This window comes from Peromyscus californicus, unplaced genomic scaffold (assembly GCF_007827085.1).
Source record: "Peromyscus californicus insignis strain IS unplaced genomic scaffold, ASM782708v3 Scaffold_17__1_contigs__length_78620276, whole genome shotgun sequence".
Classification (NCBI taxonomy): domain Eukaryota; kingdom Metazoa; phylum Chordata; class Mammalia; order Rodentia; family Cricetidae; genus Peromyscus; species Peromyscus californicus.
The window spans coordinates 50,280,449-50,307,264 of NW_026294469.1; the positions used below are offsets into that span (position 1 = coordinate 50,280,449).

At 48.8% G+C, this 26,816-nt stretch overlaps 1 protein-coding gene across 2 annotated transcripts in view; it reads right to left on the reverse strand.

Moving 5' to 3' along the window:
- The window catches only part of Afap1l1 (actin filament associated protein 1 like 1), a 59,602-nt gene extending 33,027 nt beyond the window's left edge, over positions 1-26,575 (reverse strand). For both annotated transcript variants that reach the window (XM_052742279.1, XM_052742278.1), the window contains exon 1: positions 26,464-26,575. In XM_052742279.1, coding sequence (XP_052598239.1) covers positions 26,464-26,479 — 16 coding nt within the window. In that variant the 5' untranslated portion in view covers positions 26,480-26,575. The remainder of the gene's footprint in view (positions 1-26,463) is intronic.
- Positions 26,576-26,816: the final 241 nt, after the last annotated feature.

The following is a 26,816-nucleotide window of genomic DNA, read 5'->3' on the forward strand; positions in this document are numbered from 1 at the left end:
CGTGTGCATAGGAATCATGTGGATTCTTGCCAAAATGCAAATTCTGGTTCAGGAGGTCTCGGGTGGGAGCCGGGATTCTGTGCTTCTGGCAAGTTCCCAGGTCAGAGACCCCAGATCTCAGAGCAGAGAGTCCTTGAAAGACAGCAGCATGCCAAGACCATTACGTCACTGACATTTCTCTGTCCCTTATAGGACCTCTTTTGCCTGAGTGCCAACGGCCAGCTTCACCACAGCAGCAGCACATCCCTGCTTTATGACAGCTACTTGCACATGGTAACTTGTGTTGAACAGTTATTATGAGCTGTGCTAACAAGACTTCTATCCTCTAAACCGCAGATCAAGCATTTTATTATCTCTATTATATAAAGAATGGAATGAAGACACAAATAAGTTAAATACAAATAGCTATCGACTCCTCGTTCTGTTTTCTTAGCCGGGGTATACTGCCTTGCAGTGTCGTCTTTGATCCTACCAACAATTTTGAGGTATGTGTCAGGGTCACCTCACTTTTTAGCTAAAGGAACTAAGACAGAGAGGCCACCCAGAAGCACCTAGAAGGGCTTGCACTTCTGCTTAGGACCCAACTCTCAGATCCACTAGTTTCTCTCCTTCCCAGGAGGCAAGAAGGTGTTGATGTGAATGTGCAAAGGCTGGGATCCTAGGAGCATCCTTACTCTAGAGACCCAGGGTACCAGGCTTCAATTCGGGGTTGTGGGACTTTCTACAAGCTGCCTAACTTCCCAGGGACTCGGTTTCTTCCTCTCTAAACAGGCTAAGCATAACACACCTCGCAAGGGGCTGTTATGGTTATGTTGTGTTCTTACACCACGCTTCAGGCATCCTTGCTGCTCGTGAATTCACCCCACTCACGTCGGGTGTGCAAAAGGCTTCCCAAAGGTGGGCTAAACTAGGTGCCTCACTTTCTAAGAGTCTAGGCTGCAGCCTGCTCCGCAGAGTGCTTCCTGCTGGACTTTGTTTCAAACAGACATCTTTTGTACGGCGGCACTGTTGGGGACGGATAGTGACGTCGTCTCTCGGCGGCATTTAGGCATTATCCTAAAGTTGGAGCCAGTGAACTAAGGTTGACAATTCAGATGGGACCTCTGCCTCGGGAACATTCCAGCCACCGGCCCCGTGGAAGCTGCTTTCCGAGCACTTCCTAACTCATCCCCACCAGGCTGCTGTGAGGGGTCTGACAGGGAGCCCCATTTTCTAGGATGCCCGCTGAGGCCGAGCACAGCCAAGGGACCTGCACAGTTTCAAAGGAGTGGAGCCCACTGCTTCCCAGCTGTGACTCGGAAGGCTGCAGAGGAGGAGACCTGTTGTCCCCAGGGCCCGAGTCCCCAGGGCCACAGAGGTGAGGGTCTGAATGGGTAGTAGCTCCCCTCTTAAGAGCAGGAACTATTTAAGTTTCGCTAGAGCCCAACTCCGACTTCCTGGAAGGAATCACGGACCTTGCTGGACCTCAGGGATACATGGATTTCAGTTAAGATGATCTCAAAACATGTGCTGGACAGTATGTCAAGCTGGTTGCTCTGGCAATTAGAGAAAATAAAGAGGGTATTGTCCCAGCAGGCATTCTGTCCTCTCTCTGTCTGTGTCTCTGTGTCTGTCTGTCTGTCTGTTTCTCTACACACACAAGACACACAGACACACAGACACACACACACTCTGGTATTCACATTCATACCTAACCACTCACAAGGGAGACGGTCATGGTGTAAATACAACAGTGCAGCCTTGTTGACCTGCTCTGTCAGAACCCTAGGGGTACCGGGCAGAACAGCCTTACACCAGGCATTCTATTTTTTTTTTTTCGGTCTCAAAATTCTTTTATACTTTTAGAACAGGGTCCCAAGAAGCTTTCATTTGCAGTGGGTTGTGCCTATCAGTGCTACACAACAATTAAACCCAGAGATTGATACACCACAAAGATACACACGCATCCCAGCAGCCTTCAGGGCTGCCATCGTCACGTGCCCCAGACACTGTCCCTGCATACCTGCACAGAAGGAGCGCGAAGAAGGCACACTGTGTATTTAGAACTATGTTGAAATACTTTTGAGCCAGGTTTTGGCCGTGCATACCTGAAGTTCTAGCACCTGGGAGCCTGAGGCAAGGGGGTAGCTTGAGCCCAGAGAGTTAGAGACCAGCCTGAGGTCACAGATCCCAACAAACAACAATAAAAAGGCAACACAAAAGTAGCTTTGATCTCGTGGTCACCCGGAAAATATTGTGGGATCCCCAGGTGTTTCCAATCCCCAGGCAAGTGCCCAAGGGCAGCATCATTCTGGCCTCTCCAGAAGCTGCACTTATATTTATTGCTCTGGACATAGCTTGGTTGCCCTTTCTATAGGCACAACTAGGTTCTGAGTGAATTCTCTGAGGTTATCACAGGGGCTTTGGTATCAAGCTCTGCAAGGTGATTTCTGTTTCCTTCCTGGTCTTTGATCACACACATGAAACCTTGACTTCTAAGTACCCCTCCCCCCAATGGGGATTAAACTCAGGGCACTTGGGCATGCTAGGCAAGTGCTCTACCACTGAGCTACCCTTCCAGACTGAAAGGACTGATTCCTGAACAGAGATGGATCACTAGATTCCAACTAGATAGAGAAGGAGGAACTAAGGGAGATGATGATGGAGAGTATGGACTGCTACCCAGGCCATGGTGCTTTCTTTCTCCCAGAGAGAAAGCGCCACTTGCAGTAAATGAACAGGACCTTTCCTTGGGACTGACCAGTCACCTTGTGCTGGGCGGTTTCTGCACATTATTTTGTTTAAAGCTCTGTGGTGGTTTGAATGAGAATGGCCCCCACAGGCTCATATATTTGAATGCCTGTCCCAGTTAATGGAACTGTTTGGGAAGGATTAGGAGGTGTGTCACTGGGGGTAGGCTTTGGGGTTTCAAAAGCCCTCACCAGGCCCAGTCTCTTCTCTCTTTCTGGCTACAACTTGAAGACTAGGTGTGAGCTCTCAGCAACTGCTCCAGCACCATGCCTGCCTGCCTGATGCCACGCTCCTTGCCATGATGATAATTTTCTAACCCTCTAAAACTGTAAGCAAGCTCTCAATTAAATACTTCCCTCTATAAGTTGCCTTGGCTACGGTGTCTCTTCACAGCAATAGAACAATAATTAAGACAACCTCCACTCCCCTAGGAAAGAGGAAATCAAAGCTCAGAGGAAGAGAAAAACGTGCCAAGGACAGGCCTTGGATCTATCTTCAAAGCTCAAACTCCCAAGCTTTAATCTCTTACCACATCTCAGGCTTAATCCAGCATCTTGGAGGCCAGGGTGTTGTGGAATATTTTTTTTTTTTTTTTTTTTTTTTTTTGGTTTTTCGAGACAGGGTTTCTCTGTGTAGCTTTGCGCCTTTCCTGGAACTCACTTGGTAGCCCAGGCTGGCCTCGAACTCACAGAGATCCGCCTGGTTCTGCCTCCCAAGGGCTGGGATTAAAGGCGTGCGCCACCACCGCCCGGCTGTTGTGGAATATTAGTTGAAGATGTGTTACATTCGTTTATGCTGTGGAACATTTGTTTAACGATGCAAAGATGTGTTGCATTCTTTTATGCTGCATTTGTTCAACTCTATGAAGCTGTGTTACTTTCCCTGTCTAAAACACCTGATTGGTCTAATAAAGAACTGAACAGCCAATAGCAATGCAGGAGAAAGGATAGGCAGGGCTGGCAGGCAGAAAGAATAAATAGGAGGAGAAATCTGGGAAGAGAGGATGAAGGAGCAAGAAAAGGAGAGAAGGACATCAGGGGCCAGTCACCAGCCACCCAGCTACACAGCCAGCCATGGAGTAAGAAGTAAACACAGGTATATAGAACAGAGAAAGATAAAAGCCCGGAGGCAAAGGTAGACGGGATAATTTAAGTTAAGAAAAGCTGACAAGAAATAAGCCAGGCTAAGGCCGGGCATTTATAAGTAAGAACAAGCTTCCATGTGTTTATTTGGGAGCTGGGTGGCGGGCCCCCTAAGAGTAAAGAGTAAAAAACAACCAACTACACCAGGGCAGGAGGGAGGTGGCAGAGGCGATGCCGCTTCCTCTCCAAACCCTCTTCGCTGAGGATGCTGGGTTACAACTCCATCTGTGAGGTACTTTCTGAGGGGCTGAGGTTTCTGCTGCATGGCCATCTCTCCAGGCAGCCTACCAAAACATCACAGCCCTGACAGTCAGAGACAACAATGCTCAGGGTAGTCATCCTGCAAGGGATCCCATCCCAGAGAAAACGTTATATACACCGTGGACACAAAGCCATTCAGCCAGCACCAGGCTCCTCCAGGATAACGGAGCTCACACCAAGACGCTGGCTCTTTCTTAAGGACACTGAATACAGAAGTGTGTTCCTGTGATGAGGGATTTTCCTACCACAGGGATTTCAACCATCAGAGAACTGAATTAGAGAGAAGGCTTCTGGGTGTCATGTAGATGATAAACTGTACATGCCACCAGGTCTTGATTCTTAGGTAGAGTATGACTCTGGGGTTGTGGGAAATGCAGACTCTCGGTCCTCTTGGCTAGAGTGACTTGGTAGGCCTGCACTGGGGTCCAGAGGCTGGCGTTTTGGCAAGGACTCAGATTTCCGTATCTGCAAAACGTGCCAGCAAACATCCATGAACAGTATGGACTGGAGGAAAACCTTCATCATTTAAGAAACCATTGGACTGCCCTCTGGATGACAGAGAGAAAAGGGATGGGCACTCCTACAGAAGATGATCAATAGCTTCAGGGCAGTCTGGCACAGTGGCTAGCAATCTGGGTCTAACCCAAAATGAGTCCTTGGATTTTTAAAAAAAAAAATTATTTTATGTACATTGGTGTGAGGCTGTCAGATCCCCTGGAACTGGAGTTACAGATAGTTGTGAACTGCCATGTGGGTGCTGGGAATTGAACCTGTGTCCTCTGGAAGAGCAGCCAGTGTTCTTAATTGCTGAGCCATCTCTCCAGCCCCTGAGTCCTTGGATTCTTGTATTTTCATTTTGCCCTTGTGCTGAGCTCTGGTTTTGCTGTATGTAAAATGAGAGCAGGAGGACCCCCCCCCGGGGGGGGGGCTCTGGGGAGTAGGTAAGGTCCTGCTGTGCGTATAGCCAATACTCACTAAGCGATTGCTGCATTGTATGCTGTGGTCAGAGTTGTTGCTGTTTACTAACACCCTCCAGAACTTTGGATTCCAAAGCACTGACCAGATGGTATTTGTGGACTACGAGTTATACTTAACACAAGGCACATGGCAGATGTCCAACAAACACTACTAATGAAAATGATACTTTGATGACCTCGCCCAGCTCTCCCATTTTAAAGCTCTGTAAAGTGAGGGTCAAAGAGGTTGTGTGACTTGGCTGTGGTCACACAACTAGTTGAGGGAAAAGAAATATCCAGTGTGGAATGGATGCACAGTTTTCTTGAGTCTGATGCTTAAGAGGAATCATGTCAGAGAGGCTAGAGGCTGTAGACGCCTCTTCCAGTACTGCCATTTTCCAGCTTGGGGATCCTGGGGAAATTTCTAAACTTTCCTAAGCTTCCAGTCTCTTAGCAAATAGAATACGAATAGCTGCTGACCCACAAGGTGGAAGATGAAGTAGTGACAGAACCAGTCAGTTGGTCTTCATCTATATCTGCTCCCAGAAAGGTACTCCAAGTGTGCATATAGTGGGGGATGCAAGAACAGGGACCCTGCCAGTCTTACCATGACTCCAGCTCGCAGGTCCGGGCCTGAGCTGAGCTGTCAATGGTGGCGACAGAAAGCAGTAGAGCCCCTTCTCTCACTCAAGGTGCTCAAAGCCAAGTGAGGGGACATGATTCTTCGTTAGAGGGACCATCAGTGTCACCCATGAGTCAGGTCTCTACTGTTCCCAAGTCACTCATATATAACTTGCCCCTCTCCTTTACTCCTGGTTCCAGGTAACATGAGCTTTTGGTGGGACAGACTAGGGTATCAGCATGAATAAATGCGTGCTGCTGACATGGGCACAGCCATGTCTAAGGCAGCAGCCTCAGACCCATGGGAAAATGGCCAAGTCTCCCTGCTCCCCAGGGGTGAGGCTCAGAGGGATGACAAAGCCTTCCTCTGGTCTAAGTGTGAAATTGACCATGTGTACAGAAGACATCCACCATAGCTTTCTTCCCAGATGCCCACGTTTACGATCAGAAGACTGACTCCCTACAGAGTTTAAACCTGCCTCCTCGATCCAGCCATATACCACAGATATACCACACACCACACACACACACACACACACACACACACACACACACACACACACACACACACACACACACACACCATATACCCTACTTCCTTGTTCGGCTGTATAAAATAAACACACTAAGATTCCAGGATACGGCATCTTCTCAACCAGAAGGTCCAGTCTACCCAACCCCAGCTTTTCAGTGTCTCTGTCTATCTGTCATGTCTTCAGCCCCAGTCAAGTCCACAGAGTCGTGCAAGGACTTGGCACATCAGGACAGGATAATCTTTATGTTTAAGGTTTATTTAGAATAAATTTGTTTTGTTTACTTTAGTTTTAGAGAGGTATAATGAAGTCTAAGGACTAAAAGCAAACAGGAAAAATGGTCTAATTGTCCATAAGCCTTTGATTTTTTTTTCAAGTGAGAGTAGAGAAAAGTCCAGACACAGAAACTCAAGATGAGGAGTAATTTTTCTCTGGGTTGTAAGAAGGTTTCTCAAGTAAGATTGGAATTTACAGATATATCTAAGAGTAGACTTCTGAGTGTGTATTGTTCCTGGAGAGAAGCCATCCAGGATGAAGATCAATTATTTGTGCTTCTCTGCACACCCCACTGAAACACAGTGGGAACAGGATGTCATGTATCGGACCTTAAGCCTCAGGCCCCAGTCACTTGCCCACAGCCCTGAAGCAGCTTCAAGGCCAAGCTTCAGCCAGAAGGATTCTTAGCAGCGAGGGAGCACAGGTCTCCAGCAAGGACATTGGAACGTGCGATTTATAGACAGGGCTCAAAGGCAGTGGTCTAATTTCCATTTTAAAAGAGAAAGCAGGTAGACCTCAAAACTCTTCTGCAAGCCACAGGCAACTAAATGGGGACTGTTATCTTCAAATTTATGCTATCACACCTTGATGGAGCTCTCTCTCTGGCATTTCATGTGGTCAGATAAAAAAAAGATTTATTTATTTATTTTTTATTTTTATTATTTATTTTTTTTGTTTTTCGAGACAGGGTTTCTCTGTGTAGCTTTGCGCCTTTCCTGGATCTCGCTCTGTAGACCAGGCTGGCCTCGAACTCACAGAGATCTGCCTGGCTCTGCCTCCGGCATGCTGGGATTAAAGGCGTGCGCCACCACTACCCGGCTGTTTACTTATTTTTAAGTGTATAAGTGTTTTGCCTGCACGTATGTATGTGCACCATGTATATGCCTGGTGCTGGCAGAGGCTAGAGAGATAATTGGACCTCCAGGAATTGATGTTACAGATAGCTATAAGCCACCATTCGGGTACTAGGAACCCAACCCAGGTCTTCTGGAAGAGCAGCACCTACTCTTAACTGCTGAGCCCTCTCTCCAACCCTCATGTAGTAGAACTGAAACCCCCTTACTGATTTTTGTTTTGGGAACAGAGTCTCATGTACCCTAGTGTAGCCTCAGCCTTGAACTTCTGATCCTCCTGACAAGTGCTATGAGCATCGTCACACTGGCTGTTTTAGGTAGTGCTGGGATCGAATCCTTGGTGTCCTTGTCTCTTTTTTTGGTCAGTTCCCCTCATCTGGGCCTCCTCCCTGTGGACGGGAGCCTGCTCATGCCCAACATGAAGTATATGCTGAAGGACCGGAGAAAGGAATGAATTTATAGGCACAAACATTTTTCATGTGTTGATAAAAGTCTAGCAGCCAATTAATGTGATTTAAACAAACATGCCCATCCCAATAGGGGCTCAGCATAGCCAGGAGATGCTTGGGAAGAGAAATGCACAAAACCAAAAAGCTCTGGTTAGAAGGGGAAATGGAAGCCCAGCTGCTCCTTTGGCTCAGCTCCCAAAGGCTGTGTGCTGTCTTGTACCCCTCATGGGAATATGGCTGCAAGTGATTGTGGGATGCGGTCTGTTGGTGGTGGGTGTGGATTCTCACACATAAATCGGAAATGGTGGAAATCAGGAGATATTGAGCAAGCGGTCTGTGATGGTTTACTGTGATTGTCAACTTGGTGGGATTCAGGGTCACCACAAAAGCAAGCCTCCAGAAATAGTTGTGATATAGTTTCTAGCCTGGATTAGCTGAGGTGGGAAAACTTCCTCTAAATGTGGGTGGTACCACACTATAGGCTGCGGAGCTGGCCTGAATACAAGGAAAATGCCAGGATCCGCCCCTCTCTGCTTCCTGTGGACACATCGTGACCAGCTGCCTCAAACTCCTGTTACCACGATATCCTTTATGACAGTCTGTAACCTCAAACCAGGAGCCAAAAGAAATGTTTTCTTCCATAGGTTGCTTCTGTCACAGCAACAAGACAAGTAACTAATATATTCCATAAGTTCCAGCCCTGTTCCCCCATTTCTTAGCCATGCATGTTTTGAGACAAATAGCTCCCTGCTGTACAGATACCACTGTTAACCCACAAGTATGGCCCTTCAGTAGGAATAGGCTTCACATGGGAGACCATACATAGAACAGCATCCAGCACATAGTAGGCATTCAGTCAACATGGGTGGTTTACCTAATTTAAGACACTTACACACATTAATTTACACGTTATTATTTACATGTTATTTACGTGGGCTAGCCCTGTTTTATAGGTCTCAGAATGGCAGAATGGGAGGGGCTGATTGTGGTGTCTTTCCTCCCAAGTGTTGCTCTCATGGGTGCCCAATTGGAGGGTAGCTCTGCAGAGGCCACTGACACCACGGGGAAGGCTAGCAGAATCGTCCTTTCGATCTGTAGGTTCAGAACTCTCTCCTTCCTTGCCAAAGGTCTCTTTCAATTTGCTGCAAATCTACCTGGCTGGGGCCACAGGGGACCCCAGCTTCTTCCTGTGGCGCTTCTTTCAAAGACCAAGGAACAGGCAAACCGTGGGCAAAATGCTGGAAGTGACAGCATTGGTTGGACAAGCAGTTTTTTGTTTTCCACCAAAGTCAACATTTCCTGTTGTCCTGTTATACAGGAAGACCGTGGTATACATGGGATGGAAAAAGAGCCGCAGAGATACCCCGCCTGCCCAGTCAGGGCCTGAAGCTCAGCATCTTCCAGGAGTTCAGTCTCACCCCCGTGGAAGTCATCTTGGAAGGCCTGTGTATGTTAATTAGAGCAGTGGTTTCTCCCTTGGTATGAGGATTGGAGCTCACAGACGTGTCAGTGTGGAGAGCTGGGGAATGATTGTACCTTTAAAGCAGGGATTATTACCAGGATGGTAGACTAGCGCGTTTCTCTAACCTGATGTAATTTTAGCAAGATAGAGGGAGATGAGAAGCCAGGAAGGTCATAGGTCAATGAGAAAGCAGTCATGTGGGCATATCTGGTGGCCCTATCTAGAAGCCAGGCTGGGGGACAGGCTCATGGAAGTCCAGTGTCTTCACTGACATTCCCAGCAGCCACTCTGCTCCTACTGAGGGGCTCTTGTCTAGAGAACCAGTTCCGAGCTGCGGGTCCCAGGGAAGCCCCAGCTTTCCTGCACCAGGTCATTTGCACATGGGAGGGGGTGGGGGCTCGCCTCTAACTTCCCACTTCTGAGGAAATAACTTCTGGCTTCGGGATGGGGCTCTCCCAGAATTGTTCCTTTGTCTGTGGATTCCTCCCTGTTTGGCTCACAACGGAAACGGTTCTAGGAGGAAGTGGGAAACTGTGACACCCGCTCCTTCTCCCACTCAAGATGGGAGCCTGCTTCCGTTTGGACAGTCTGCGCCATCTCCCTCCCCACAGGTAGGGGGAACAGCAGCAGTGCCAGGGGCACCCCTAAAACAGCAGCTCCTATTCACAGCTCTTCAGTGATGCTAAGCTCTGCATGTGTCCCCTCGCTCCTCCTCCTAACCCTGTAAGGAAGGTAGACTCTATGAACCGACCAAGAGAGTCTCAGAGAGGCATAGTCATTTACCTGGAGTCACAGAGGTCACAGAGCACAGACTGTGATTCATACTCAGACCCAATTCAGCTTAAGCTTCTGGTGTCTACACTGTGATCCTTTCTTCGGTTACTAAGAACTTCTTGTTGGGAGGTTCTATAAGAAGGGATGGGAGCCTCAGGGAGATGAAAACTGGATGAATTCTAATTCTGGATCCACAAGTTACTCTCATCACTGGATCATACACACTCCATTCTTACCTGGTTGTTATTTAATGCAACAGTTATTATCATTATTTTTGTAACTGGTTATTTTCCATCTGTCCTAAGCATCCACCATCACTCCACACTAAGTCAGGGATCTTGACAGCCCTGGTCTTTCTGATCTCTGACATCATATTCAGAGCTGTCTTCCTCAGGCATCTGCTTCCTTTGTTCACAGTTTTAGAGTAACTAGATGAGATCCTGAAAATTCACACTTTAGAGTTTTAGCTATTAACTTTATTAAGAGGGTTTAATGCTCTAGACAACCCTTTGTTACTTTATCATTGTGTCGCAGAGAGATGTGTTCAGGCTGCTGCCTGTCCTTGTCTTCCTCCCCTTTGACGGCTGCACGCTATTCTGCATCCCTGTGCCTCACCCTGCACGTGTTCCCTCTCTCTAGCATCAATGTATGGCAGGAACTCAGTTTTGCTGAGGTCCTGGGAGGTTACAGAATTTGCTGGAGGTCACAGGTGCCAGGGTGAAATCTTTCTGGCCACTCATGGTGTGTTGTGCTTTGGTACAGAGGAGAAAACACAGGCACCAGAGCCAGAATCCAGGGGCTCCAATCTTGGCTACCTCCTTACTGACTATACAGCCTTGACCAAGCTGCTTCATGTGTTTGAACCTCAGTTTTCTCAACAGCAGAGTGGGTGATTGTCACTGCCTGCCTATGATAGGTGAAACTAAAGTCTTACCACATCACTATAGCATGCAAGCACTCTGTGAAACTGAGGTTTTGTAGACTGATCAATTTCCAAGAACAGTAAATACGTGATGGCCAATAATGGTTCTAACCATATGAAAGACTCCATAAAGATTCCGGAGGCGAGGCTAAGCAGCGGCCCATACGGAAGCGCAGGCTGAGGTGGAGGGTCAGTACCCAGAAAAGGACCAACAGATGTCTTAGGCTGCACCAATGGGAAGCTGCAGTGTTCAAACTCAGGTTGCACCAATAAGAAGCAGCTATATATACCGCTTTGTTCTGTATTGTGGCTCAAGTATTTGAACACTTGTCCTCAACTGATGTTTTGGAAAGTTATAGGACCTTAGGATGTAAAGGCTTTATGGAGGACATATATCACCGGGGGATAGGCCTTGAGGTTTCATAGCCCTCCCTGTCACTCTGCTTCCTACCTGCAGACCAATGTCACCATCCACTTCACAGTGATGCTTTCTCTGCCTAGCTTTTGTCTAACCTTCCTTTAGTATCTGAGGACACCCCCCTCCCCGCGCCCCCCCCCCCCCCCCCCCCCCGCCCCCAGTGCTGTCTGCTCATGACCTCTGCTCCCAAGGCCACCTCCTAGAAGCTGTGTGGCCTCAGGCAAATTCAACTTCTACATGTCTGTTTCCTCATGTACAGAGTGGAAATAATAAAACTGCTCTGAGTATCCAGCAGAGCACTGCATAGCATCCTCATGCTAACCAAGCTGAGCCTCATTATGACCTAAAGCCACCTCAAATTGTAAGCCAAACAAATCATTCTCCCTGAGGCTTCTTCTTGTCTGATATCTGGTCACAATAACAAGAAAACTAATTCATAAAACTGGTACCGGGAGTGGGGTTATTATGTGATCAACCTAACTACGTGGTTTGTTGACTTCTGGTTTGACAGAGGAGTATGGAAGAGCTGGGGACTGGAGAAGCCCCAGAATGCTGTAAACAGAGCTTAACGGGCCATTCTAGTGGGAGTACGGAAGACAAAACGTGGAGAGAAACGAAGACAGCAGAAGCTGGACTCATGAGATCCCAAAGGGAAACAAGTGCTCTTCATTCTCCGTGTCCCAAAGGAAAGACGGTGTTCTGAGCCCTGGAGGGCTGGAAGAGGTCAGGGTATGATGCAATGTGGGTCGGCTGTTAAAGCCACAAGGAACTCATGGAGGAGTGGAAGAAGAGCGATTGGTCAGAAGTGGCTAGATCGGACTGGGCAAACACTTCAGATGGGAGCAGATGCCTAAAATAAAGTCACCTTGCTGTGAAGAGTAGAGCCTAGAAAGCCCCATAAAACTCCCATTTCAGGAGGAGTGAAAGGGGCAGAACTCCAAGTCCAATGGCTAAGTGACATTCTAAGTACCTGGGATCATTGGATACTTGTTTTTTTTTTTTTTGTACCCTCCCCCCAGGTCTCCTAGGGAGGAAGTCTTGGGGGTGTGGACCACAGCCAACTTCACAGCAACCCAAGACACATCAGAAGGGGAAGGGAAGCAGGGAAACAGACTCCCAATCTAGCCGCTAGTCCAAAGGGTCCTTCTGTGCTCACCCTGAGCATCGCACCCCACCTGGACTCTCTACCTCACCAGTGGTGGTCATACTCAGCACCATCGTCCATGACAACACGGCTTCCCAGCTGCCTGCTGGGTGCCTGTGCCTGTCTGGCCACTGTTCCTATGTTCCCTTCTGAGTGATCTCTGCCCGACAGGAGAGAACAGAGGCTTGCTGAGGGATGTCAGCTGCCCCGACGGCCGGGGAAAGGAAGGAAAATCCATTTGATTCTGGGTGCTTCTCATCACAGTCCACGGTGTACCCACAATTCACTGTGCTGACCCTAGTCTTTCCCCGGGGCATCTTGGGCAGCTGCTTCTCACTTTAGTCCAGACAGCTGGAAATTTCTTCTATACGGTGAACCTAATATTGTGGTCTTGGCACCACCCCACGACCCAAGGAGCACTCTGCTCCAGGCTCCCCACCTTCCCAGGAGCCCGTCCATCCTTGGATAGAATGTTTTAAAAGGATCCCCTGGTCCCTCTCCAGGTGCACCTGCTGTTCCACACTGCTGTGCTAGATGCCATGCCAATGTGGCCCACACTAAGTGAAACCTTGTTGTTGCCCTCATGGGCTCACCCCTTAGTGGAGAAGGACGTGAGATAACTCTGTTCTGCAACCGAGAGCAGGGTGACCTTACCTGTCCAGGAAGGCAAAACATGCCTTTAAAACAACTGTCACGGGATGGTGTGGTGGCACAGGCTCGTGACCCCAGAAGTAGGGAGGTTAAGGCAGAAGAGTTTTGAGATCAAGGTCACCACCCTGGGTACCCAATATGAGTGTGTATGTGATGTGATGTGATGTGTGTGTGTGTGTGTGTGTGTGTGTGTGTGTGTGTATGAGTGCATGTGTGTATATGATGAGTGTGTATGATGGGTGTGTGTGTATGTGTGTGTGCATGTGTATGAGTGCATGTGTGTATATGATGAGTGTGTATGATGGGTGTGTGTGTGTATATGTGTATGTGATGGGTGTGTGTGTGTGTGTGTGTGTGTGTGTGTGTGTGAGAGAGAGAGAGAGAGAGAGAATGGACAAAACATGCCATGACCCATGAGTTGAGGTCAGAGGACAACTTTCAGATGTCAGTTCCCTCCTTCCACCATCGTTTCCAGGAATCAAATCCAGTTAAGTGTTGGTTAAGTCAGAGGATGAGCAGGGACCATCGGGAAAGTGGGGGAGACTTGAAGCAGTAATGAGGGGGGTGATCTGGTTTGTGTGCAGTGCTCTGGATCCACATAGCACTATCGTGATCGTTTCCATTTTGCAGATGAGGAAACAGACACACGGATGTTAAATATCTTGCCTGAGGTCACACAGGTTCTAGGCGGTGATGGTTGGAGCACAGGTCAGTAAGAGGACACATCATAGGCAAACAACACTGGGAGGTGTCTCAGATATTAAAAACGAGGTTAGACAAAAGCTTGTAACCCCAGCTCCGGGGAAGCAGAGACAGGTGGGTTCCTGGGGTTCACTGTTCCTACTTGGCAAGTCCTGGGCCAATGAGATTCCCTATCTCAAGAAGATTCCTCCTGTGGTAGATGGGCACAAATACAGAGACCCACAACTGGACAGTGTACAGAGATTGAGAGACCTTGGAACACTTCAATGAGCTGTCTCCATCAGATCCCTCCCCTTAGTGCTCAGGAAACTCTGTGGAAGAGGCAGAGGAGATAGAAAGATTGCAAGAGCCAGTAGGGATAGAGGACGCCAAGGAAACAAGGTCTTCTAGCCCCTACACACATGCTCCTGCATACTCACAAAAGTAGGTCAGACACAGTAAAAACAATAATCATTTAAATTCCACCAAAGAGAATGCATTAGTTCCTTTTGGTGCTGCTTAACCAAATACCTGACCACAAGCAACTTAAGGGAGGGAGGGCTTATTTTGGTCCATAGTTTGAGGGGATACAGTCCATTGTGGAGGCAGGGACATAAAGTGAACGGTTACATTAGTCAATCTACAAAATCAGCACCATAAGGACAATGCTGCCACATTTTGCTGCCAGCTCAAGATGTAGCCTGGCCCTCTTGGGACCAAACTGTGGTAACCTCTATATACCTTGGAACCAAACTGTGGTAGCCTCTATATGACTTGGAATCAAACTGTGGTAGCCTCTATATGCCTTGAAACCAAACTGTGGTAGCCACTATGTGCCTTGGAACCAAACTGTAGTAGTCTCTATATGCCTTGGAACCAAACTGTGGTAGCCTCTATATGCTTTGGTGGCTGAGTCGGAGAAAACTCTTTCTTAAGCAGTTGCTTCCCAGCAGGGAACCTCTTGGTGGTATTCTGAGTTCAGGTTCTTTCCTTTCAAATGAATTCCCAGGTGTACAGGTTAGAGCCTTGGACGGGTGAAGTCTCACCCCTGGGCACCTCTGAAATCGTCCTGTGCAGAGACAGATACTCTAGAAATGTGAACCTCTGACCATTCAGCAGCTCATCAGCCTTGTCTGTAATCCTAAACTCAACTTCTTCTTTTGCCAAACTGTGCCTTTTTTGATGTCTCTGCTGTTTTTTGTCTTCTCTCTTTACAGACCTGAAGAAGGGCAGTGAAGACTAACCATGATACCGCCTGAATGCTTCCGTCTTGAAATTTCCTTCAGCAAATAAATTAACCATTACTTTGGAATTTAGCCTGACTCTAGTCCTCAGGATACAGGTAGAATGTAGCCAGATTCTTTGCTGGACTATAACAACGGTTCCAAGAGCATCTCCAATCCTGCTGTCTTCCTCCAGTGTCAATAAGGGTTGCACATGAGCAAGAGCCTTGAAGGTGCAGCAGAGAACTAGGGTTCCTCTCATGCTTATTTTTATTTTTATTTTTCGAGACAGGGTTTCTCTGTGTAGTTTTGGTGCCTTTCCTGAATCTCACTCTGTAGATCAGGCTGGCCTTGAACTCACAGAGATCCGCCTGGCTCTGCCTCCCGAGTGCTGGGATTAAAGGAATGCGGCACCATGGCCCGGCACTCTCTTGTTATTAAGAAAGACAATCAGATACAAACTTGATTCCAAGCTTCCCTGTGAAGAACTAAACCAGAATGCTTTCTGTGTGCAGAGCACCTTCCCATGCTTGCCTGGAGCCTCCTGATGGCTTCAGGGGAAGAAACAGAGGATTAAATGGAAGCAGGTACAGACAGGATCCCAAAGAGGTAACCAGACACCAGCAGGCAGCTAAGGCCCTTGACTCTGGGCTTATCTGTCTCTATAATTAGGCACATCACAAGCACAGCCTCCAAGAATAGGGACACACCCTGTCAGAGACCCAAGAGTGTGTGTGTGTGTGTGTGTGTGTGTGTGTGTGTTTGGAGGGGGCTCCTCTGTGGAGGCACTCAGGGCTCTGCTTACTTCTCTGATGCTCTGGGTTGCAGGCATGCGGTTTTGCTCGCTCCTCAGCACCTTCTGGGCCTTTCTCTCCTCTCTACCACTCCCCCCGACCTGGAATACCATCTGCAGTGTTCCCGAGGGTCTTGGCTACAAAGCGTCCCTTGAGTCCTCTGGTCCTTTGCACATTCTCTTTGATGGACGCCGACCAGATATGATTCCGGGTCACAGGCACAGCCTCACTTTGGAGCTTACTCTCTTCAGAGCCACACCTGGCTGCTGGCTAGAGGCGAGGAAAAGCCATTAGTCTCTCTGGTTTCCTGGCACGGTCCCAGGAGATCAGTTTTCTTGGTTCAAGTGGAGCTAAAAAAAAAATCTTCCTCGGTTTCATATCAGCAGGATCTGCCCTCAGCACACCCTCCAACAAGAATGGGCAGGAAGGGTAAATATTTATTCTACAAATGAATGAATCTGATTCCATCTTCAAAAGAAAGCTTTTGTATAAATTATCATAATTTCTCCATCCTAAGATGCCACCGATTTGAAGATGTTTTTATCTACTGAATAACAGCTTTTTTAGAAAAGGGGGGAAATGAATAAATTAACATGTCAATTGTAACGTACACTCTGAGGTGTTTTTTTTTTAAGTCTTTGTACCAATGAAATAAAAAAAATAAAGATTTAAAATTTGTTTTCTTTTGGTTCTGGGTCTCTCAGAAAATAGGTTCTCAGACCTGACTCAGGCATGCTGATGTAATTCACAGGTAGGTTTCCATAAAGTGTCCAGCAGAGCCTCAGATCTGACCCCTGGGGACTCGGGATCCGCAGGGCTGGCCCTGGCTGCCATGCACCAGCCACCAACAGCAGGCTCTGCCTGGGACATCAGTGGTTCTCTGCAATGCCCCCTGGGGGCTCTGTCACATGACCTTGGGGAAGCTACTGCCCTTGAACCTCAGGTCCCCACTGTACAGAGGGAGGACACATGGTTTCCATGTGTTCTTTTGGCAAATCTATGGGGTTTGCTTGGCTTCCACAGGGGAAGGGGCTGTGTTGGGAGTAAGATGGAGGGCAGCTACTGTGCTCAGTACTCCCACTTACCCAGTGTAACTCTATTGCTTAAAATTTTATTCGCGATAATTGTGAGGCTGAAAGTAATTTGAGAAGCAGAGGGAAATGACCGTCCCCATCTCTTGACTGAACACACCCCACGGCAGCACTTCCTGCAGGGTCTGTACTCTCTCTACGCCCTTACCAAGAGTGAACAAACCTTTGGGAGGGCCTAGATCAGTGGTTCTCAACCTTCCTACCCCTGTGACCCTTTAATAATTGTCCCTTCCTCGTGTTGTGGTGACCCCCCCCACCATAAAATTACTTTCGTTGTTACTTCATAACTGTAATTTTGCTACTGTTACAAATTGTAGTGTAAATATCTGATATGCAAGATATCTGATATGTGACCTTTGGGAAAGGGTCGTGACCTGCAGGCTGAGAACGGCTGGCCTAGATGGTTCCTGTGTTTTAGCTTTGCAGGATGCACACGGTCTGTCCCAACGACTCAGCTGTGGTCGTGTACTGAGGAAGCCCATCAACAACACATGAGGAACGGGCACAGTTCTTCAGCAGCAGCACTAAACAATCTGCTCTTTGGCCCACGGGTTGAGGTCTGCTGACCTCTGCATTCTAATACAGTCATTGCACAGAGACCTGCCAGATGAAGAAACTGAAGCCCAAGAAGGTGATTCGAAGAGCCAGGGGTCTTCGTCTTCCGTCCTCCATCTTCCAATGGTCCCCGTCTTCGTCTTCCGTCCTCCATCTTCCAATAGCGCACCGGCTTCCTGAACACACACCGCTCACGTAGCCACCTCTCCTGCCCAAACAGCACCGTGGGCCTCTGGGAAGGACTCGATTGAGAGAATGGTGCCCGGCCAGGACAAGTGCTCTGCTTTTCTCTCGCAGATCAGTTTTCCTCCTGGTTCTTAGAGGGCTATAAAAAGGCCCCTGGCCTGCCTCGTGGGCAGCGGGCTGCTGGTGGATTCCCCGAGCTGGAATGACCGCAATGTGGTGCCACATTCTGTCCCCACCATGGCCTGACAGCTGTGCCAGGGGGAAGAACCATGCCTGGCCACCTCTGCACCTCTGTCCCCCCACTACAGGCATCACAGGCATTCTGGAATGGAATTTGACATGGAAGATTAACTCAGCCTGGGGCTCTCCTGGCTCAGTCTCCTTGGTGGCTTCTTTAATTCTAAACACCAGCTACAGTGGGAGGTTTGGGAAGAGGGAGACCTAACACCTCACAGAGCTGCCTGGCTATATCCCTTCACTGATGGAGGGTGTCCCTCAGGATGGTTCAGAGCTCCTTCTCCTTAGTACCTGTCCCGTCCCTACCTTGCAGTCTTTACCTAGTGAGCGCCCCCTCCCCACCCCCAACATTCATGCAAAGCAGAAGAGAACAATGTTAGAGACAAATGGGACCGCATGAGACCAAAAAGCTTTTGTATTGCCAAGCAAATGTCCAACAGAGCCAGGAGTCCACTGTGCCAGATACCCATCTGACAGGCGATTAATACCAGAGAACCATACAGAACCCCTCCCCCCAATTAAACAGCAAAAGAACAAATAAAACCATTAATAAATGAACAAATGAATCATAGTTCTCAAAAGAAGAAGGACAAATGGCCAATAAGTCTATGAAAAAATGTCCAACGCCCTGAGCCACCAAGGAAATGCAAAGCCACTCCATCTCAGCTCAGTCATGGCCCGCAGCTCAGAAACAAATAATAATAAATGCTGGTGAGGAGGTGGGGAGAAAGGAACCCTAATACATTCTTGAGTGTGGGGGTGTGTGTGTAAATTGATGCAGCCACAATGGGGATCGGTGTAGGGGCTCTTCAAAAATCAAAGGCTAGAATCATCTGGCTAGACCCTTCCTGGGTACATGTCCAAAGACCTGTAAGTCCACATAACACAGAGATGCCTGCACACCATGTTTACTATGGCGTGTGCAGAATAGCCAAGATAAGAAATCAGCTCAAGTAACCATCAATGAATGGCTGGGGGGTGGGGTGAGGAATGAGGTATGTACGCGCATGGAGTTTTATTCAGCTACAAAAACCAAAATTATGTCACCTGTAGGAAAGTGGATGGAACTGAAAATTATCATACTGAGTGAAGAAAGCCAGACTTATTAAGACAAATATATGTTTTCCCTCATCTGGGCAATCTAGATGGAAGAAATGACATAGGAGCCGGGTGGTGGTGGTGTACACCTTTCATCCCAGCACTTGGGAGGCAGTGTCAAGAGGATCTCCGCGTTCTAAGCCATCCTGGTCTGCGGAGTTCCAGGACAGCCAGGGCTACACAGAGAAACCCTGTCTCGAGAAACAAACAAGACAAATAAAAGAAGAAACAACATAGAAGTAGAAGAGGAAATACTTGTGTCCCCCTCTTGCTGGGTTAACTGTGGGCATTTATGGTCATAGCACACTATAGACATGCATGAAATGCCATAGTGAAGCCTATTATTTTGTATGATAAACATATACTAATGAGAAAGGAACTTAGGTTTGGAGGGAGGCAGAGCTGAGTAGATACACAGCCTTTTTAAGACTCAATATCTTCATCTGTAAGATTAGTATCTACATTGACTGGAATCATGGTGTGTGTTCAGCCTAAGTGGGATGTGACTACAAAAATCCAGCATTTGGCATATTGGTTAGACCCTGAGGATATAATGCAGAATACAGTCCTAGACATTGGGACTCACATGTACATAGAAGACACATGTCAACGATAACTAGAATCTTCTAAAAGCCCAGGCTCCTGGGGAGGGACTGGTACCTGAAAGTCTTAGGGGAACTAAACAGGGGAGGGGTGTGTGGTAGAAGACCCCACAGGCAGGTGATGCTGGATTGGTCTCTTTCAGGAAGATGCTGAACTTCAGACGCTTCACCTATGCTAGAAGGAGAATGGCACACTCGGGAGGCAGAGGCAGGTGGATTTCTGTGAGTTCGAGGCCAGCCTGTTCTACAGAGTGAGTTCCAGGAAAGGCGCAAAGCTACACAGAGAAACCCTGTCTCGAAAAACCAAAAGAAAATGGCTGCTCTGTCCATGTCCTAGGGCTACTGCCATGTACTGGGAAGAGCCCCAGAAGAGAAACTCAAGGATGAAATGCAATCTGAAAAAGGACTCCAGCATCAGTTCTGTCTGATGATTCTCCCTATCACATGGCTCCTTCTTTCTTGCCCAGTGCATCCCCCTCCCCAGCCCAAAAATTTTTGTTAAGTGACAGTATACACAATGACCATCAGCACAGGGTGGTCTAGCCTTTGACCAAAGTTTTCCACAAATGCTCAGCATCCACAAGACCAGGCTGAAGTGAATACCACTGGGGAGATGTCAAATGCCTCTCTAAGTTGAAAAAAAAAAATGTAGGGTAGAGTTAGGAAGAATTAGATATATTATGGGCTATAATAAAAAAAAACTACATGGCTATTTATGTATTTACTTTGAGGTTTTTTTGAGACAGGATCTCACTATGTAGCTCTGGTTGGCCTAGAGATCTATGTAGATCAGGCTGGCTCAAACTCACAGAGATCCACCTGCCTCTGCTGGGAGTAAAGGTGTGTGCCACCACACCCTGCTTGGTGATTTAAGAGTTAAAGTAAGAGAACTTGTAGCTTGAAGGAGTCTGTCTACCTTGAGAAATAGGTCTGGACCTCAGAACTCCACTTGGTTGAAAAATGGGAAAGGCCTTTGACTACCCCTCATTTACCTAGGGTAAGGAACAGGAAATCCTGGAAGGTTGTGTGAGCAGGGTCAAAGGTCACAGCAGAGCAGTGTATTGAGAACTGTGGCATTCACCAGTGAGAACAAGTTTACCCAAGGGCTTTGCAAAATGGCAGACTCCCAGATCTCACCCCAGTAACCCTGATCAGGAAGTGTGTTTAAACTGGGCTCCACAGGACATGATCTGGAGCCCAGGTAGATTAGGGCAGCACTACTTTAGACACAGAGGGAGTGGTCCTCGAGGCACACTGGAGAAGCCCACAGTAGAAACAGGAAGACCCTGTAGGCGGAACAGGATATAGGAGAAGCAGCCACCCAAGATCCATTTCCCAGTAACAGTCAACAGGATCTGGGGTCTGACTTACAAAGGAGGAAGGCAAAGCAAACGACGTGTGATGATAACGTCCATACTTCTGTCCCTCCAATCACGGCGTTGAAAATGACCACAGCCAGGGGCCACGCGGGGCTGGATCCGCTCACTTTCATTTCTTCACCATCTTGATAGACATTTCCTGGGCGACTACTAAGTGCCGAACATGGCAGGAGGAGCCGAGGAGGAGGCTACCAAGAAGCTAGGAAAGGCCTGTGCTCAAAGAGCTCCTACCGACAGGGCGTGCCATGCCGCAGTTAACTGCAACCGTGGACAGGACCACCAGTGTGGCACACGGTGCTCTGAGCAGCGGCAGGCAGGCAGAGGCAGCTGGGAAGGCTGGGAAACACGGCCCCCGGGGAGGAAGAAATGTTTGCACATTGACTAGGGTGACAGGAGTGAGCCGGGGGAAGGCATGGAATATTCAGAGCTGCAAGGAGAAAAAACCCACAGCGTGAGGAAGTGAGCTGTTGGAGGGAGCAGGGAGCAGACAGCAGAGGCCTGGTGGTGGTGGTGGGGGTGGTGGTGGGATGCTGCAAGATGGCGGTTTAGAGTGAGAAGCCAGAGAGTGGTTCAGGTCTGCTTAGGTCAACGGGTTCTCTCTCTTCCCCCTCTTTCTTTCTCTCTTTACGTTTCATTTATTTAGTGTGTGTGTGTGTGTGTGTGTGTGTGTGTGTGTGTATGAGAGAGGGGGGTCAGGTGCCACAGAGGGGGGTCCACGTACCACACCAAACATACCCAGGTCAGAGAACAACTAGTGAGTCAGCTCTCTCCTTCCACGCGAGTTCTGAGGACCAAACTTAGGGAGCCAGGCTTGGTGGCACTGTCTCTACCCACTGTGCCACCCTACCAGCCCACTACTTTTAAATAACTGCTCTGAACTGCATCAGACCCTCTCCTCCCCCGAGTCCATCTTCACACCTTGATCCATGAAATCCCAATAAAGGCTGTGCTGTGGCGTGCAGCTAAATAAAAGAGGAGTGTTTCAAATCCAAGGACACACACCTGGGAGCCCTGTTCTCTACAGTGTGCAGGAAGGTGTTTATGGAACCCTCTGGAACGTTAGGTGAAGGTGACAGTCGTCCTTAGCCTACACACTGGCTAAGGACTATTCAATCTCTGCCTCATTGTGTGCCCAGGCAATGCTTGTTTTGCCTCTTCTTCATTTCTTTATTTTTTGTTTATTCGTTAGTGCTCTTCCTGCCTCGGTTTTCCGAGTCTGGAGTGACAATCATTCCTCACCACACCCAGCTTCTAGCTTTGAACATTTCTTTTATCCGTGCACTTTTAAGTGGAGCCTTTGGTGAACCCTTAAGAGAAACTTCTGGAAGCTACTCCTCCTACCTCTCCTGTAGGGATGCTGGTTTGAGAACCACTCTCATGTCGCCGCTTCAGAGTTTGTCTTGTTCGCAAACACCCCCATTTCCTTTGACAGCTCTTCATGGAGTTGTGTTTGCAACAACAACAACAACAACAACAAAAAGGTCACAGGCGGGCTCACCTGACACGGTGGGGAAGGATGTGAGTTCAGAACTTGAGCCCTTGGAGGTAAGCTGACTGAGTAACAGCGAGCATTTGAGAGCTCCTCATATACTAAGCCTTGTACACACACATTTCACATCTATACCTCCAAGAAAAGGCAGTCCGCTTTCCATATTTTAGCCTCATCTGGGGACAGAAAGTTCACGAGCTTGTCCTGTGGAAGATGGAGTCATGAGGCCTACCCGTGTGCTACCTCCTCGGTGGCCAGTTCTCTTTGTGCGACAGGCATACCCCGGGAAATCTCACGGGAAGGGGAGTCTATTATAAGAGGTTTCTATGTCCATGACCGGGTTGTGTGAATCCTGCTTTGCTTATTCCAAGGCAGTTTGCTGTGAGAAGAGAAATCCCGCTCCCCAGGTTTGTTCCTATTCGCTCTGTGGAGGTTGGACGGTATAATTGTGTCAGAGGACATGCACAGGGCCACTGAGACAGGAGACTCGGAATCTAGTCTGATTTTAGGGGTTGGCTGTTCCCTTGCCACTGTGGAGGCAATTAGCAATATGCTTAAAAATCAAGGCTGTGTTTAAACCTTGCTCTGTGTATCACACAGGAAATGACTGCAAATTCATGTCAGTGGCTGCTCTGGGCTGACTTCTGTCTCCTGTCCACCCCCACCACTTCTACCCATGCATAGATTGAAGCCCTAAGTCCCATGTGATTGCATTTGGAGCCAGGGCCTTGAGGAGGGAGCTGAGGTCAAATGAGGTCATGAGGACGGGGACTGAGTCTGGTGGGGCTGGTGTCCATCTAAGAAGAGGAAGACCATAGAGAAGAGGTGTGTGAAAATACAGAAATATGACCAAAGCCAGGAAAAGGCCTTGTCTGAGGTTAACCTTGATCCTGGGCTACCAGCCTGGAGAGCTGAGAGAAAAGAGATCTCTGTTATTACAGAGACCTGGGTGTTGGGATTGCGCCACATTCTGCTTTCCTGAGAGGGGATAACCTCTGACCCATGAGCTGTTCAAGAGGGAAAACAATGTGAAAAAACCGAACTAGTGCAAGAGGTGATCTCGGCTGTGATGGCTGCAAATGCTGAACAGTGTTCTTGTCTAAGGTGACCCTAGCCTGCTCAAGGTCACCCTACCCTGAGGTGGTGGGAGATGCTAAAATGAGACCTGCCTATGGTGATATTTTATTTGTATTAAAATGCTATTTGTATGTTAATAAATAAAGTTGCCCGGGGGTCAGAGCTATTAGCAAGCCATAGGAAAGCAGGGCAGTGGTGGTGTACGCTTGTAATCCCAGCACTTGGTAGGCAGAGCTAGGTAAGTCTCTGTGTGTTCAGGGATACAGCCATTATTGGATACACATGCCTTTAATCTTAATACCAATCATGGAAAACCTGGAGGCCTATACAGACAGGCCGTGAGGAGGCGGTCGTGTGGTTGGGTTTACAACCAATGAGAAGGCAGAACAGGAACTCTATATAAAGACTTTAACACAGGGGTAGCTCTGGTTCGGAGAGGTAGGACCACTGCAGGAGGAAGGGTAAGGTTTTAGCTCTTAGCTCTGACCTCTTGGCTTTCTTCTTTGCATTGGTTCTGTGTTTCTTATTTAATAAGAAGGTTGGTTACATCTACACCTGCCTTTTTAGAAGTGGTATGCACATCCACCTGAGGACTGGGTCACAACAAAGAAGGCTATGTCTTCCTTTGTTTCCCGTTGCTATAGCAAAATACCCTGACAAAAGCAATTTAGGGGAAGACAGGGTTTATTTCATCTCTCAATTCCAGGTGACAGCCCATTACTTCAGAAAAACCAAGGTGGCAGGAACTCAGGCAGCAAGTCACATCCACAGTCACGAGCAGAGAGAAAGCATGCACTCTGGTGCTCAGCTCACCTTCTCCCTTTCTAAACAGTCCACACCACAAATCTAGGGAACGGTACTGCCCCTTGTTAGGCTGGGTGGCCCCACATCAATTTACATAATCAAAGGAAGCCCCCCACCCCCACCTCCAAAGGCGTGCTCAGAGGCCAACCTAATCCAGACAATCCCTCATTGAGACTCTCTTCCCAGGTATTTCTAGAATGTGTCAAGTTGATAAAGCCAGCCATCACAGTCGGCTAACATCATTTCTGAACCCTTATACTTTATCTTAAAGACGCAGACAGATTTTGCACTCTAATCCACAATCCGGCCATATTTGCTTTCACCACAGTATTTGAAACTGTTTACCAAGGTGGGAAATGAAGGTGACTTGCTCTTGTGCACTCCAGCCACATACCACTTTACTCAAAGGGTTGGCATGGCCTCTAGCAGGTCACAGAACAGCTTGGTTGTGAGAATTTTGCAGGATTCTTTTTAAAATGGACATTATGACGAATTAACTTGAGATGTACAAGAAGCATGCTTCATCTCACTTGATAAGCCACATTGGGCAGTTCCCATCATGTGCCAGACACGGTCTCACAAGCTCTGTTTCCTGACTTCTGGAAGCTCACTTCTGGTCAAGGGAGCAAGATCCAGGAAGCTAACACCACAGCACTAATGGGACCCCGGGACAAGAGCTGTGGCGGAGAAGGGAAAAAAATAAGGTAGAAAAGGTCAGAGTCCCTGAACGCTCTGGGCAGCAAGAGATTCCTGGGAGGTTCCACGTCCTAGCTAGACGTACGTCTGGAGGCTGCATTTTGAAGTGGCCACATCGATTACAAACATTCAAACCTTAGTTCTCCGTATAGATTTTGGTACAGGGAACCAGACAGGGTGGTATTCGACATCGGAAGAAGATCCTTGCTTTAGATGTGATGTTGGGGCACTGGAGGAGAGCGGAAGGAATGAGAAATGCCTATTCTGCTTTTCTGCCCTCGTGGGTGGGTGTACCCTTGCCCAGAAGTCGGCGAACAGGTGAAAACTGCCTTCAAATCACGCCTCCGTCTTGAAGAACCACGTGTAAGCCCTTCCTCTCATGCCTGCCTGCTCTCCAAAGATCCTGAAGGAGCAGGTGGGTGCTGAATTCTGTGTTGGAGAGGGGTGGTGAAGAGCATGGGGTGGCAGCTCCTCTAAGGCCCTCTGAACTTACACAGGGTGGAGAAGGTTACCCTGCACACCTGCTCAAGCACTCATCCCAGCCCAAACACTTCCTTTTGCCCCTGGGGCCTCAGCCGAGCAAGCAGGGGGCGGGTTGTTAAGATGATTGTTGGAAGGGAGAGGAATTTTCCATTAACAGCAACAACAATAGAAACTGCTTCTGGTAAAAAGACACGACACTCAGTTCGCCCAGTGCCTTCACACCTGTGATCTCAGGATCCTTGAGCTGCCAGCGGCGGGACTCAGGCCTTTGACACTACCCCCATGCTCAAGTAGACATACTGCCGCTGCAGTCTCCTAACCTTTACTAAGATGTGCGCTGTTCCCACCCTAAGGCCCCAGGAAGCCTTTATCTTTGCCCCGGGCAGTCCTAACTGCAGTAGTCCGCAGGACTCTGAAACGTCCACCAAACACACACCGAGGCGCGGAAGCGTGCTCACGCAGTCCCGCCTTCTCCCAAGGCAGCTGCAAACTTCGGTCTCCTGGGGCTTCTCCTGGGGCTTTTCCCAGGGCGCACAGTGGGAGCCGCATGAGCGACTGTTCCATATTCCACCTTCTCCCTACGTGTGGCGAGGAGGGGGTAGCTCGCTGACTTCAAGAATCCTTGGGGAACCTTTCATAAAGTTAGGAAACAGTGTTCAAACACGCCGATTTCCCACCCATGAGGGGACTCAGACCTAAGCCACGAGGGGCTCACACTCACGGATTGCTCCTGCTGCAGGAGGCACCTGTGCCCAAGTGTCTAGTGCCTCGCACGCCAAGTCCCATCGCCACCTCTACCCCCTCCTTTTCAGCTCCTCTCCCGCCTCGGATCTCCCAGGTCCCTTTTCCCCGACCGCCACGGTGGTGCCACTTACCCCGGCCTCGGTCCATGGCGCCGGCGGGGATCCCGGGGCGCCCAGCTTAGGGCGCAGCGGCTGCCGCACGGGCGGCTTGCGCTCTTGGGGCTGCCCCGGCGGCGGCGGCGGCGGCGAGCTCGTCCCCTCCCCCAGACAGGATGCTCGCAGGACGCCCCCGCCCCGCCCTGCGCGCTCCCGGAATAGACCCGAGCACGCCTCGCCCCCCTACGCCGCCGGTGTCCCGGTCCCGCACTGGCCAGCGCCACGCCCTGCTTTCCGCCGCCCTCCTGCTGGGCTAGCAGGGCCAGCCTCACTGACCACACGCTTTGGTGCGGTGCCTGGGTGGCCGACCTGCCCGGACCACTCACTTT